Here is a 13,309-nt window from a genome sequence, read left to right on the forward strand (position 1 = left end):
CTGCTGCTCTTTGTGTGAGATTAAAATGAATGTTGTCAATTGTATCTTCATGACTTGATCGGGTTATGCTGATTATGTGGAGTCAGGCAGAGTCTCGGCACACAAAGCTCTGGAAGTGGGAGACCAGCTAATTCATCACAGTGCGCTGGGACATGATGATAGGCCTGCGGTTTGCCGAGTTTCAAGTGGCCGCAGGAAAACCTTCAACTGAGACATGCATCCAATGAGCGCATCCAAAGACTGCCCCCCTCCAAAAGAGAGATTGAATTTCCATATTTTTACACATGACGAAAGTTCATTAAGTCCACAGAAGGCAGCAGTCGACTCAGCACACACAGGTGGAGGATGGGAATGGGTCATGACCAGGAGGAGTTTGCTCTGAGTGGACTTGCACGACCTGCATTGTTGTAGAATCCTTCGCGCTGGATTATGCTCTTCATCCTGATCTGTGGCTGTCACCGCTTCCACTGAGCTTGCAGATTCAATACCATTTTCTCTGTTAGTCATTGCATTCTTTACTGAATGCAAGCATCGTCATGTTTATCAGAACAACTTTTCTCCTCTACTTTGTGGTCTCACTCTCAAAACTCGTTCGTTGCTTGGAAAGTGAACTTTGCTTCCCAGTTAGATTGGATAACCACAACCATGGCAGCAGGGATTTTGACAACGACGTGGATATCCTCAATGGAAAACGTCTCCTAAAAATACGAGCTTTCCAGCAGGAATTCGTGATCGATTTACATCAAGACTCTAATTTCATTGCGCCTTCCCTATCTAGCCAAGATGCATTCTGGCTCTCCAACTCCGATGTCACCACTGACCTGAGCCGGTGTTTTTACTCCGGATATGTGAATGCTGACCGCTATTCTTATGCTGCTTTGAGCCTCTGCAAGGGTTTACAAGGTGCATTCGGCTTCCAAGGATGGGAATATTTTATCAGCCCGGTGCAAAATGACACCAGAAGCGCAGAAAGTGCTCACATCATACGGCGCAGAGCCAGCAACAACCTGAAGCTCAATTCAACCTCTAGGTGCGCAGTGGACAGCGACATAAATCTCCAGGTTGCGCAATCGTTGGAGAAATACAAGCAACTTAAAGATTACAGCAATGTGACCGAGACGATGCTGCGGAGGATGGGGAGAGCCAAAAGGTTTGCTTCAGTCCCCAGATACGTGGAGACGCTCGTGGTGGCGGACGAGTCCATGGCGCTGTTCCACGGAGACGACCTAAAACACTACATCTTGACACTGATGTCGGTGGCAGCGAGGCTCTACAAACACCCCAGTATTCTCAACTCCATCAGCATAGTAGTAGTGAAGATCCTGATTATATCCGAAGAGGACAAAGGACCCAAGGTGTCCGGGAACGCAGCCATGACGCTGCGAAACTTTTGCACTTGGCAAAAGAAAATGAACAAAAACAGCGACAAGCATCCAGATTACTGGGACACAGCAATCCTGTTCACTAGACAGGTAAAAATGCTTTACTTGAACTCGCATTACAGGGTCTGAAGTAACAGCGGAGGGGAGAATGTGCTATTTTAGTAAACGCAATTACGCACAGAAATGCGCAGATGTTTTATTTCTTCAAATATCTTAATAAGTCACATACGAAAAAACAGTGGGATTAAGATGATGATGATGATGATGATGAAATATTCATAGCGTCTTCTGTATGCAAGGCATGTTTGATGTATTTGATAAGATAGGAAACTGGTTAATACTGTAGATTCAACTGACAGGCTTCCCCTCGACCACTCCTGCTGTGTCAGTTAATTGGTTTGCTCTCAAAACACACTCTCCACCTCAGGTGAACTCAGGGAGCACCCACTCAGTGAATATCCAGCCCACCAATAGCATCATAGCTTCGACACTGAGGCCGGGTCACAGAGGAAGTTACTTGAGCTGAAAAAAAAAAAAGCAACAGTCTTGATTGCTCTTCATGGAACCTTAGAGGGTAGTTTTATAGACTTGGAGCCCATCTTAGAGTTCTGCCTGCACTCTCAAACATTTTGCAGATGACACGGGGTCAGGGATGAAATCATTGCTCGCATTCATTGCTCAGTGTGTAAACCACTGATGAACCGTCTGCCTTATGGAACTGGGCCAGTTTGATTTCATTTTGGCACAGCAGACATGGAATAAAGTGGACAAATCAACCCATCAAATACATATTTAATTACTGAGAGAGCGATGTTCAGATATTGTTCAGTCTGCTGTCAAAGGGTTAGCTGCAGATGTAATTACAGTCTCAAAGCCTCTACCACCAGGATTAAAGAATCAAAGGTAACAAATGGAGGTGTTGAATTATCTTTGGCCATTGCCACTAACATGTCAAGACACATGATTCAAACAAACTCTTTTTATACATGTAGCTTTACCAAATATAATGACTGTAAGTGCCCTCTGGGATTCACTAGTCGGAAGTGTCTTGTTTCTCTCAGCCGTTCCCATTCCTCCTCCAGCTGTGGGTTTCTCAGCCCTACCCACCACCTTGCCTGCTCCTCATTAAACAGGCCCCTGAAGGGAGAAATGGACGGAGTGGGAGGGGGGTATAGGAGGAGGAGGAGAAGGAAGGGGATGGGGTTGATGTCAGAGATGTCACATCCCTCCATGTTTAAATCCCCACCTGCTCACCCCAAGTCTGAAACGAGCTGCTCCAGAGGGGCAGTTTTGCACAGCTGTATCTTAACAACACATTCTTCACTCTGTCATACACTTCCTCTCTCATTCATTCGTTCTGCGGTAAGGCTAGTATGAATGTACAGTATGCTCTTCCTGTTTAGACTGTGATACCAAGTCAAGGGTGTTACCAGGCTGTGGAATCACTAGTGCCACATGCAGAGTTTGTGTTATAAACTTTGTAGCCAGTTTAGGTGATCCCATTTAACTGTACTGGACCTGCCTACAGACAGTGAGTCATGTTGCTGTAATTTGCTATATAAAGCCGACGGACAGGCGTCAAGTGATTCAGTCAGTGTAGAGTTAACATAACATTAGACTAAATGTGGGATCCAAGCTGCTTTGATCAGAGGTTTTAAAAACTCTAACTAGTACAGTATTTAGGAAGCAGCTGCATTTACCAGAATCGGTCAAACAAAGAAAAATCCTTCTGACAGAATTTCTTGCATAAACTGCGCAAGAAAAACAGAATTGCCATAGATGTGTGAATATTGTCACTGTGCAAGTGCACAGAGCAGCATTTGGAGAGTTCAACAAATGAGAGATGTAAACATTTAAGTTGTATTTTGCAGTGCTTCAACATTTCCTTTATCACCATCCATCAAACAAAGCTGTTAAGTCACAACAATACGAATTTACAGCATATATGTCTGTCACGTCATTTCACTTTAACGTTACATGCAATGAAAAATGACATTTTAGCTTTAGTTATGAATAAATATAATAGTAATTCTATCCGATAAGATAATGTTGTTTTGGGCTTGCTAACATCACATGCAAAAGTCCAGGATCTCAACACTTCAAGGACTGAGTGCTCCACTATACATGTAAAAGTGCTAGGTCTATATTGTTAAAATCTTCTGTTGATTCATGACTTGGTGACTCAGAATCGGTCATTTCAGTCAGTGGTATTGTTTTGGTTTACCATAGCTTTCAATAAGAATTTAAGGCACACCCATTGTGTGCTCTTTATGAGCCCACAGTGTAATTTGTAGGTTTTATGAAGACCAACTCGGTGTTGTCCAGAGGCAACTGCGGTTGTCTTTAAACTCTACAGCCAGCATGATTGTTGTGTTAAGAATGTTGCAAGATAACCCATTACATGAAGTTGCACAGAATGTTCATTGCATGTGAACAGCCAACTTCCAAAAGATTAAATCCAACTGTAAATCTGCCAAATTAATATTTCCCCTCTGGGGGGGGGGGTTAGTACTTTAGCTCACAGCTTGTTTGTCTTTGCTCTCATGATAGATAATGGGTTGAGAAAGAAAAGATCAGACCCAAATATGTCTGGATGCCATAAACCTTGTCTGTGATACTGCTGAATTGACCTATTTTCCTCTCCTTATAATCTTTAGTTTAAAAAGTACTAATGGAAGCTCTGGTACTTTTGAATATTGCATCCAAAAGCACAAAAAGTAACCCATTATCATACAGTAGTTAAAAGCTTGGAAATCCATACACAAAATAAAATGGAAATATTCTTTTGCTGAGATAACTTATTGTTTTTAAATTGTGGAAAAATAAAAAATGCAAAGATAGATGACAGATGTTAGAAGTAGGTCATAGCATAGAGCAAACTCATTGACACTGCTGGTTCCTCTCCCCTGTTCCTCTTGCAGTTAAAAAAAAAAATTGCTCATAAATGGCCCAAACCTTCAGATGAAGACTGCACACATGAGCACATCTGGACTAGATTTGCATTGGCCAACAACTGTGGTTTTGTGGTTTATTCTAGGAATGATTTGTCATAGTACTCAAGGTCTTCACTTGGCACTGTGTTTCATGTGTACGTTCAGTGCAGCAATGGACTGTAGGAGTTGTGTAACATTAAACCATTGCTGTGCTTTATCTGTAATAGCTGACTGCCACTAGTTTTTCTGTGTTTTTGGTTATGTATAGACAGTGCTGTTTAGGGAGCAGGCAGATGGGTGGTTGTCTGTGGTGGTTACTGCTGAGGTTGTCCTGTGATTAGGAGGTTCAGCTCCAAATGGATACTCACTAAAAGATTGGGTTTTAAAAACCTTGTGGTGGAGAAATAGGTCATCTGGAAACTCTGCTCTGGCATGGAAATGTTATGATTGGGGACAGTCACATTACCTCATAGAAGAAGATGTACTCTAAACACTGTTGCCCACTATAAACACTTAAAGACTGGGTGGTGGAAAGCCTTGCTTAACACTATCAAATCTTTTCCCAATCTCAAGAAAACAAGTCTTAGGGTAATGACAAGATGACATCTTAAAGGCCCTGTAAATATATCTTTTCTGTCAGCTTCTTACTATGAGTGATGGGGCTCTACACAAACACAATTTTCTGTTATTTCACATTGGAGATTTCTGTTTTTCTTTTTTTCTCTGTGCTGCTTTCATTAGTTCAAAGTGGCCATGGCTCAGTTGATGTCACATACTTCTAAGCACCAATGAGGATCATTCAAATTAAAATCAGATGATTGTTGCTGGGTTGTTTGCTAATGTCAAGTTTTAATCAAATCTGATTAAACCAAACCCGCACAGACCTGATAAGGCTGAGGAGTGTTCGAGTGTTCATTTTTGCAGTTTTAATCAAGAATATTTAAGATTACAGAGAAATACTTCAGATTGGAAAACAAGCTTTTAGGGACTTTAAAGGATAATTCCAGTTATTACAACTTGGGTCTTATTTTTGCAGTTTTGACTATTGTTTCTATTGGTATTAATAAAATTTTACTCACCAAATGAATTGCTGAGGCCTGAGAACAAGGTGACATCACTAAAAAGGGGTCAGACAAGAGCAATAAACAGTCTAACCGTCAGACAGGCTTCAAACAAACTCCCATGTTAGACAGATGTTTTGGGAGAGAAAACATAGCCAAGTGGTTAAAATTATTACTCAAACTGTCCATTGTACTTCCTGTAGCTGTGCGCTCGCAGTTTGGTTGTGCATTGAGGGAGTATTGTTGACTTTTCTGGAGCACCCCTTTTAAATTTTAACTCCAAATAATGTGGTTTAAATAATCCAGCAAATTGTTGTCTGATGACCTGAAGGATCAAGATTCTTGCCCCACTGGACTTTGTTCTAGCAATGTCACTGTGTTCCTAGACCCCAGATAAAAAGTGATTGGAGAGGCCCAGTCACCTGGTGGGGTAGCCTGAGTGGGGGTGTCTGATGCTGAAAGATTCAAAACACCCGATGACCCCAGGCTACATCACTTATGAAGTGTCAGAGATGTATTTTACGACCAGATTACGGTGTTACCATAACAGATGACCAAGGCAGCAGAAACTGAGTCAAATTATAATATACTGGAGTTTATGAAGTGCCCTTTTCTGCTAGCTTTTTCATTAGTTCTGACCAGCTCAGATGTACAAATGTAATTTCTGTTTTTCGTCCAGGACCTGTGTGGAGCCTCCACCTGTGACACTCTTGGCATGGCGGATGTGGGCACCATGTGTGACCCCAAGAGGAGCTGCTCTGTGATCGAAGACGATGGCCTGCCTTCAGCCTTCACTACTGCCCATGAGCTTGGTGAGCCCTGCCAACACCATTCATCATTAAATACACATTAGTATTGCTGCGTTCCCTATAGTGTGAATGCATATTCACAATCACAGCTAAAAGCATCTGTGTATTCATGAAAGACATCTGACATCACGTTCCCTCCCTGTAGGACACGTGTTCAACATGCCACACGACAATGTGAAGGCCTGTGAGGACATGTTTGGGAAACTGCAGGACAACCACATGATGTCTCCCACACTTATTCAGATCAACCGCACCAGCCCCTGGTCCCCCTGCAGTGCTGCCATCATCACTGAATTTCTGGACAGTGGGCACGGTGAGTTTCCACCACCCCTGACCCCTGTATTTGAGTGCAAACAGCCTCATAGCGTGTTTGAAGAGGTGTGAAGCCACAGTCAAGACAGACACATTAAACAGACGCTTATTAAAGGATCTTGAGGCCTTATTGGTGAACAAACATGCAGCTAGGTGTTGATCACATTAAGAGAGCACATCCTCATTGTGGTAGTCATATAATTAGACTCTTATCTGTTCATGGTTCTGTTTGTCACTGCATCAAGATACAGCATTACTTCCATGCTGCTGTTAAAGAGGAGCTGAATCTTGTTTTAACATTTCCTAGTTTTTACCACATTTTTATGGGTTCACACCCTCCTGCTTTCCAACTACAATCATCTGAGGTAATTGCAAGTGACAGCATGATTGAATTTCAGCATCAATCTACGCTTCAAATGTGACATCTGCGTAACCTATGGTACCATGCTCATAGAAATGACTAGCAAGAGCCAAAAAGAAATTCATTTGGATGTAGATTGTTTGCCAAGCAGGCCAGACCACAGGACTTGGCCTTGAAGCAATGTTAAAATATATTTTAAAACTGCTCCCACATCTGTCCCAAATTAGAGGACTTCTTCTGGGGAGAGTCACCACAGTGGTTTGGACAGTGAGGTGTATCTGCCCAGTGTTTCCCATGCAGGTTTACTCCAAATAGACAAACTTTTTTGCTTCTTTCTGTGTACATTTTAGAGATGATCTGAGAACAAAAGAGCACTAACTGGTCCAGAGTAAGACACAAAAGAACATTTTTCACTTGACACAGAGTGATTTCTATCATTGCAGCTTGGTTTCTCCTGGCCGCCTGTCATAAATTCAGACTTCAAAAAGCAGAGGGGAGAAAAAAAAACATGTTGCCACATGTTTGAGGCAGTTTTCATGCAGTGCTGCACCCAGAATTATTTGTAACCTGTTCATTCATCCACACACACAATACCAGCTATTGTTTTCCATGATTGCTCTTTGGAGAGAGAGTAGGAAGGAAGAGGAGAGGCTCAGCTTATTCAGTGCAGAGTGACTTGTTTATATAGTATTGTACTATCAGTTAATCAGTGCGTTTCTTCTGCCAAATTTGCGGTGAAATGGGAGGAAACAAATTTGCCACCAGTCACAGCTCATTCACTCACTGCCCTCTTATCTGTTGTGAATTCACCACAACATGAATGGCATAATAAATAGTTCAAAGTAAGTAAACCCAGTTTTTCCCCAGTGCAAATTACTTCTTTTGGATGTGTAAATTCCCCACAAGGATGAGAAGTTGTGTGCGTTTCTGAAGGTTTCCTCCTGGAAACCTTCTCATCCCCTGACGTTAGTCTTTTATGTTTCCAAGCACCTGCTCGTCAAACTCTTTCTATTATTAGCCTGTTACTGGAAAGGTTTCTGTGTGCCATTTATTGTAAATGGAGTCCATGCCTTTGACCTTTGCACTGTGTGCTAGCTGCATGCCATTTTGGTGAGGAATTTAAAGCTAAGATTTCAAGCTCAAATCTACAATTTGAAAATTATTGTAGTATAACTTTATCCCTGCAAGTCATGGACCAAGGGTGGGATCAAACTTGAGAGGAGGAGCTTGTGGGTTTTTGGGGAGAGCTTCTGGATGGAATAGGGGTGGGTGTGGCTGTCTGTGTGTGTGTGTGTGTGGGGGGGGCTGCTCATGCATGTTTTTTGTGTGTGTCTGTGTGTGGTATGTGGCATACACTGCATTTACTGAATCAAGCTGCACTTTCACTTCAAAGAGCCCAAATCCCATGGTCAATAGCTGCTTACTGCCCCCAACCCACAATCCCATCCACCCACACGCACTTTTCATGAAAAGGAAAGTGGAAATACTGATGTAAAGCTATAGAATGCATTGTTTTCATGATTTTGTGATAATATTTTGATGAAATGTTGGACCTTACATCTTTAATAAACAGGTGTAAGTGCTTGCAGCTGGCAAAGAAAAGCAATAAAACCAGAGATGACAACTGGTATAGCTTCAGCGTGTTGCTTACTGAATCTTCTTCTTCTAGGGGAATGTTTGCTCGACCAGCCTCAGAAATCGCTGGCCCTCCCTGACTTGCTGCCAGGAGCATCTTACATCCTGGACCGTCAGTGTGAGCTCGCGTTCGGAGAGGGCTCCAAGCCCTGTCCCTTCATGCAACCACCATGCGGTCGTCTGTGGTGCACAGGAAAGTCCAACGGCCATTTGGTGTGTATGACTCGGCACTTCCCCTGGGCAGATGGCACCCACTGTGGGGATGGAAAGGTGTGCGACCGAGGTGTCTGCTCTGACAAACAGGTCCAAAATGTGAAGGTCAGACTCAAACACGGACTCAGCTCTTGATATTAACGTATACTTAGACTGGGATGTGATTAGGAAGGTATTTTTTGTTACGCCCTCTGTTTCTGTATTTCCAGGTGGACGGCCGCTGGGGTAAGTGGGGCACGTTTGGTTCTTGCTCACGCACATGTGGAGGCGGCGTCCAACTGTCTAAAAGGGAGTGTAACAACCCAGTTCCGTCAAATGGGGGTAAATACTGCCAAGGGGTTCGGGTCAAATACCGCTCCTGCAACCTGAACCACTGCCCTGACACAGGTACGAGTCGCTCAAAACAGACAAATATGTCCAGTGACATTTTTTCCCCTAGAGCATTCGCACTTCTCACCTTCTGTACTCTCCCTCCCTCCCCTCTGTGTAGGTAAGACTTATCGTGAAGAGCAGTGTGAGACCAGTGGCCACAATTTCAACAGCAACCGTATCATTCCCTCTGTGGTGTGGGTACCAAAGTACTCTGGAGTGTCCTCCGATGACAGGTGTAAACTAATCTGCAGGGCTAATGGCACCGGTTACTTCTATGTCCTGGCACCCAAGGTACACCTCCAGTGTATATTGTCTGCTTTGCTGAACAAATGTAAGGATAATTTCCTTGTTGATTAGACAAAAGTATGACTAAATTAAGGTTATTATGAGATATGAGTCCATGTGGATGAATGTGAATATATGTCAGCCAGCTGCCTCTGGTCTAAGAGTGAAGGAAGGCATGAAGGAAAGGAGGAGGACAGTTTATCTCTTTAAGATAGCAAGGTGTGGAGTGAGCTTTAGCAGCAGTTAGGCAGCATTCACACTTCACTCCATCATAAAGGCTGAGGAGGAGTAGATTAGAGCACTTAGGGGACACGTAGCTCTGAATCAGAGAGCAGCTGGATGTTTTAACCACAGAGTCATGACTTTGACCAAAAATGAGTTTACGGTACTTTTTGTTTAAGTACTTTTTGCGTACAGTCTAATTTCAAATGTCAGTTTGAGTTTGGTTCATTTGGTCTCTGCTTTAAGGTTTGCCACAACTCAGGATGAAAAAATAACTAAGTCAGGGTGCTCATAGTCACATTACGTGACTTATCAGTCACATATTTTCAGCCACACTAGCTGTGAGGCTGATCTGGTTGACAGTCTCACTTCAGATACTGTTCTCCAAAGAACATACAGAATCTCACATCCTTGTACCCGTGTGATCATTATGTAATATTTATGTCTAGGAAATAGTACATTTATAAGGGATAATGTCAAAGTTTACTTTGCATGCTTGCCTATTCATTTAGAAAAAAGGACAGTATATATTAAGAGAACTGTTTCCAGCTGACTGTAGCAAAAGAATGAAAGGAACCAAACTGTCAAAGAATGCATTATGAAATAAGAAAAGCTATACAATAAGCAATTCTGCAGTTAATGTTTATATGCAATCAAATTAATTCCTACTTAAGTGTTTTAATAACCTGGAATAAAGATATAAAGCAAAGTAAGCTCATAGGGACTGTTATATTACAGAATACAGTCATCCTGTTTTAAAAAAAATGTGTACTACAGTGTTTGTTGGATGATCATGTTGAGTTTGGTTCCGGTGACTTAGATTTTTGCTGTTCTGTATAGTGTGCATAAAAAGTTAACCTTAAAGTGTGTTTGTACACCCCAGGTTGTTGATGGGACTCCATGCTCCCCAGACTCCACAGGAGTGTGTGTCCAAGGAAAGTGCATCAAGGCTGGCTGTGACGGAAAAATTGGCTCCAACAAGAAGTTTGATAAGTGTGGGAACTGCGGAGGTGATAACAAGGGCTGCAAGAAGGTGTCGGGACTCTTCACAAAGCCTGCGTGAGTAAAACCCACAATATCATGGGACAGCCTTTAGAGAATGCTGCTTACGTCATTATTTTTTCCTCCTTATATCAACACGATAGCATTATTAACTTCACTTCTCTATTACAAGCTCTAATTGAATGTAATATGTTTTGACATGCAGGCACGGCTACAACTTTGTGGTCATGTTGCCAGTGGGTGCAGCCAACATAGACATCCGTCAGCGAGGCTACAAGGGAATGATGAGTGATGACAACTATTTGGCAGTGAAGAACAGCAAGGGCCATTACCTGCTCAATGGGAACTATGTTGTATCCGCTGGGGAGAGGGACATCATTGTAAAGAGCAGCCTTCTGCGCTACAGTGGCACAGCTGGCGTCTCCGAGAATCTGCAGGCTGTGAAGCCCATTGGAGAAGCCCTGACTGTGGAGGTGCTGTGTGCAGGCAAGATGACACCTCCTCGAATCCGGTACTCCTTCTACCTCGCCCGTCAAACCAAGGAGGACAAGACTCTGAAAAAAGAGGAGCAAATAAACTCCCATAACAGTGTCCTGGCTGAGGATAGTGTCAAGGAGAAAGGAGGAGAAAATCTGAAGAAATCTTACAGCAAGGAGGATCCTGCTCTTGGGAAATGGATATCAACAAGCTGGGACAAGTGCTCAGTGACCTGCGGCAATGGTATCCAGAGAAGGATGGTGCAGTGTCTGAGACCAGATGGGAAGCCAGGGTTGGACTGCGATTCTTCACAAAGACCCTCAGCAATTAGGGTTTGTGGAGACCCGTGTCCTGAGTGGCATATTGGGCAGTGGTCACCTTGCTCCAGAACCTGTGGGAAGGGCTTCAAGAGGCGACCATTGCACTGCAAAACCCAAGCTGGGCATCTGCTCCCAAGGGACCACTGCACTGGCTTACGCAAACCACAGGAGCTGGACTTCTGTAGCCTAAGGCCTTGCTAGTGACTAAAACCAATAAACTACAAATGTTGATCTGAATTGAATCCACCTGCAAGTATTACACATATAGTGTCTGTCAGGTGCAGATTTTTCCACCTGCCTCATGGGACTGTTAGGGGATGACGGACATTTGCTTGGAAGAACAATGAGAATATTGGAAGGAGAGTGAAAGCCACAGGGTGAATGCTGGAAGATATTTTTCGCTGCCATCACTCTGACTTCAAAAGACATTAACCAGGTCTAACTCTCATGATAAGATAAAATAATAGTAGGTCAAATAAGATTTATTCAAATCCTTTGTACTGTTACCAGATACAGAATGCCCATTTTGCAAATAATCAATCTAGTTTACCTTGTGAGTCAGGATCCCATTTTATGTCATAATATTTTAACAGTGCAAATCTCAAAGTTTCAGTCGGATCTTGCAAATAGAGCAGTGAAACCTGTTAGTTGTCTAAAAAAAAAGGACCCCATTCATTTTTCAAAAAGATTGAAATGTTTAACTTTCTACAACTGGACTAAAGTATAATGCCCGTGTGCTGCACAACACTTTGTACAGAGAAGGACTCGCTCTTTCCCTGCCATCTTTCACGTTTTTTTTATTTTTTCAGGGAGCTTTTTAAATCTTGGAATAGATTCAGAAATGAAAGAGATTTACAGATGTATGCTAGTTTCAACATATTTGGTATGCTGTTGCTAAATCATTTATCCAGTCCAAATGTATATTTTTAATTCTGTTGGATAACAGCTCTAGCAATCCAAGTTGATGGAACAAATGACAGATTTCTACAGTAACGATCACTGTATCATTTTTTAAACATGTTTTACTCTTAGAACTTTCACAGAAACAAACAATAATGATGGAGCCAGCATTTTTCTTCTTCACAGTGCCTTCCTTCGAAACTATGAAGAAATCTCCTGCCTTGTAGACATTGATTTTCTGCAGACCTCACTCAGCACCAGTCATGGAAACAGTTTAAACTATTATCTGAGGTCACACTGGTGGCGTTCATGACAGATCAAACTTAACAACGCAGGGCAGGAAACAATGACCAGTAGTTTGCTCCCTGTCACCTGGTGTTGCCGCTAGCTCAGTGATTTCATCAGACTACAACCAACTTTGCACTGCACATTTGAGATATCTCACACATATACACACTCAGGTGGGCGTGCGCGCACACACACAAACACATAGACACACACACACACACACACACACACATATATATATATATGTATATATATTTATATATATATATATATATATATATATATAAAGTGTTCAATTCCTGCCTTCTGTGTTCAACTTCTTTGATTGCTTTTTTCTTTTGACCACAACAGTTGTCTCCTCAGTTCATGTGTTCAGCCAGTTGTGAAGCCTGTTAAGTCATGCCTGTCTGGCACAGTCACTGCAGATAATTTATTATCAATAAAATGATAAAGCAGAGAGAGGAAGAAAAACTGGCAAGCCCTCTCTTATACTGTACAGAATATGTGTTTTCCTGGATCTCCTTGTTCATGGCCCCATAGCCTGAGCCAACATGTTCTCTCTACACACTTGATGAAATCCTGTAATCCATTATATTCTTGTTTTGTTTCTAAAGGGGCCACATTGTCCAATCCAACATCCAACTACAGGATGGATCCTGCATTAGTTACTATTACTATTTTATTTTAATTTTTATTTTTTTATCAGCTTTTGCACTTTGTACAGCAAAAGAAACCAA

At 42.3% G+C, this 13,309-nt stretch overlaps 1 protein-coding gene across 1 annotated transcript; it reads left to right on the plus strand.

The window, feature by feature from the left end:
- Positions 1 to 536: 536 nt before the first annotated feature.
- adamts15a (ADAM metallopeptidase with thrombospondin type 1 motif, 15a) lies at positions 537 to 12,789 on the plus strand. The gene is made up of 8 exons (XM_040151196.1): positions 537 to 1,472; positions 6,056 to 6,188; positions 6,331 to 6,498; positions 8,528 to 8,811; positions 8,916 to 9,093; positions 9,197 to 9,369; positions 10,469 to 10,644; positions 10,793 to 12,789. Exons 1-8 carry the CDS (start codon positions 537 to 539, stop codon positions 11,583 to 11,585), a joined length of 2,841 nt encoding a protein of 946 aa, XP_040007130.1. The 3' UTR covers positions 11,586 to 12,789.
- Positions 12,790 to 13,309: the final 520 nt, after the last annotated feature.

The sequence above is a fragment of the Xiphias gladius genome, chromosome 17 (genome assembly GCF_016859285.1).
Source record: "Xiphias gladius isolate SHS-SW01 ecotype Sanya breed wild chromosome 17, ASM1685928v1, whole genome shotgun sequence".
NCBI lineage: Eukaryota > Metazoa > Chordata > Actinopteri > Istiophoriformes > Xiphiidae > Xiphias > Xiphias gladius.

What these genes read in the sequence shown, in the direction of transcription:
- adamts15a (XM_040151196.1), top strand. Translation starts at nt 537, where the DNA reads ATGTTTATCAGAACAACTTTTCTCCTCTACTTTGTGGTCTCACTCTCA. An exon ending in GAACCACTGCCCTGACACAG is followed by an intron (nt 9,094 to 9,196) that starts GTACGAGTCGCT and finishes CCCTCTGTGTAG; the next exon opens with GTAAGACTTATCGTGAAGAG. An exon ending in TCTATGTCCTGGCACCCAAG is followed by an intron (nt 9,370 to 10,468) that starts GTACACCTCCAG and finishes TGTACACCCCAG; the next exon opens with GTTGTTGATGGGACTCCATG.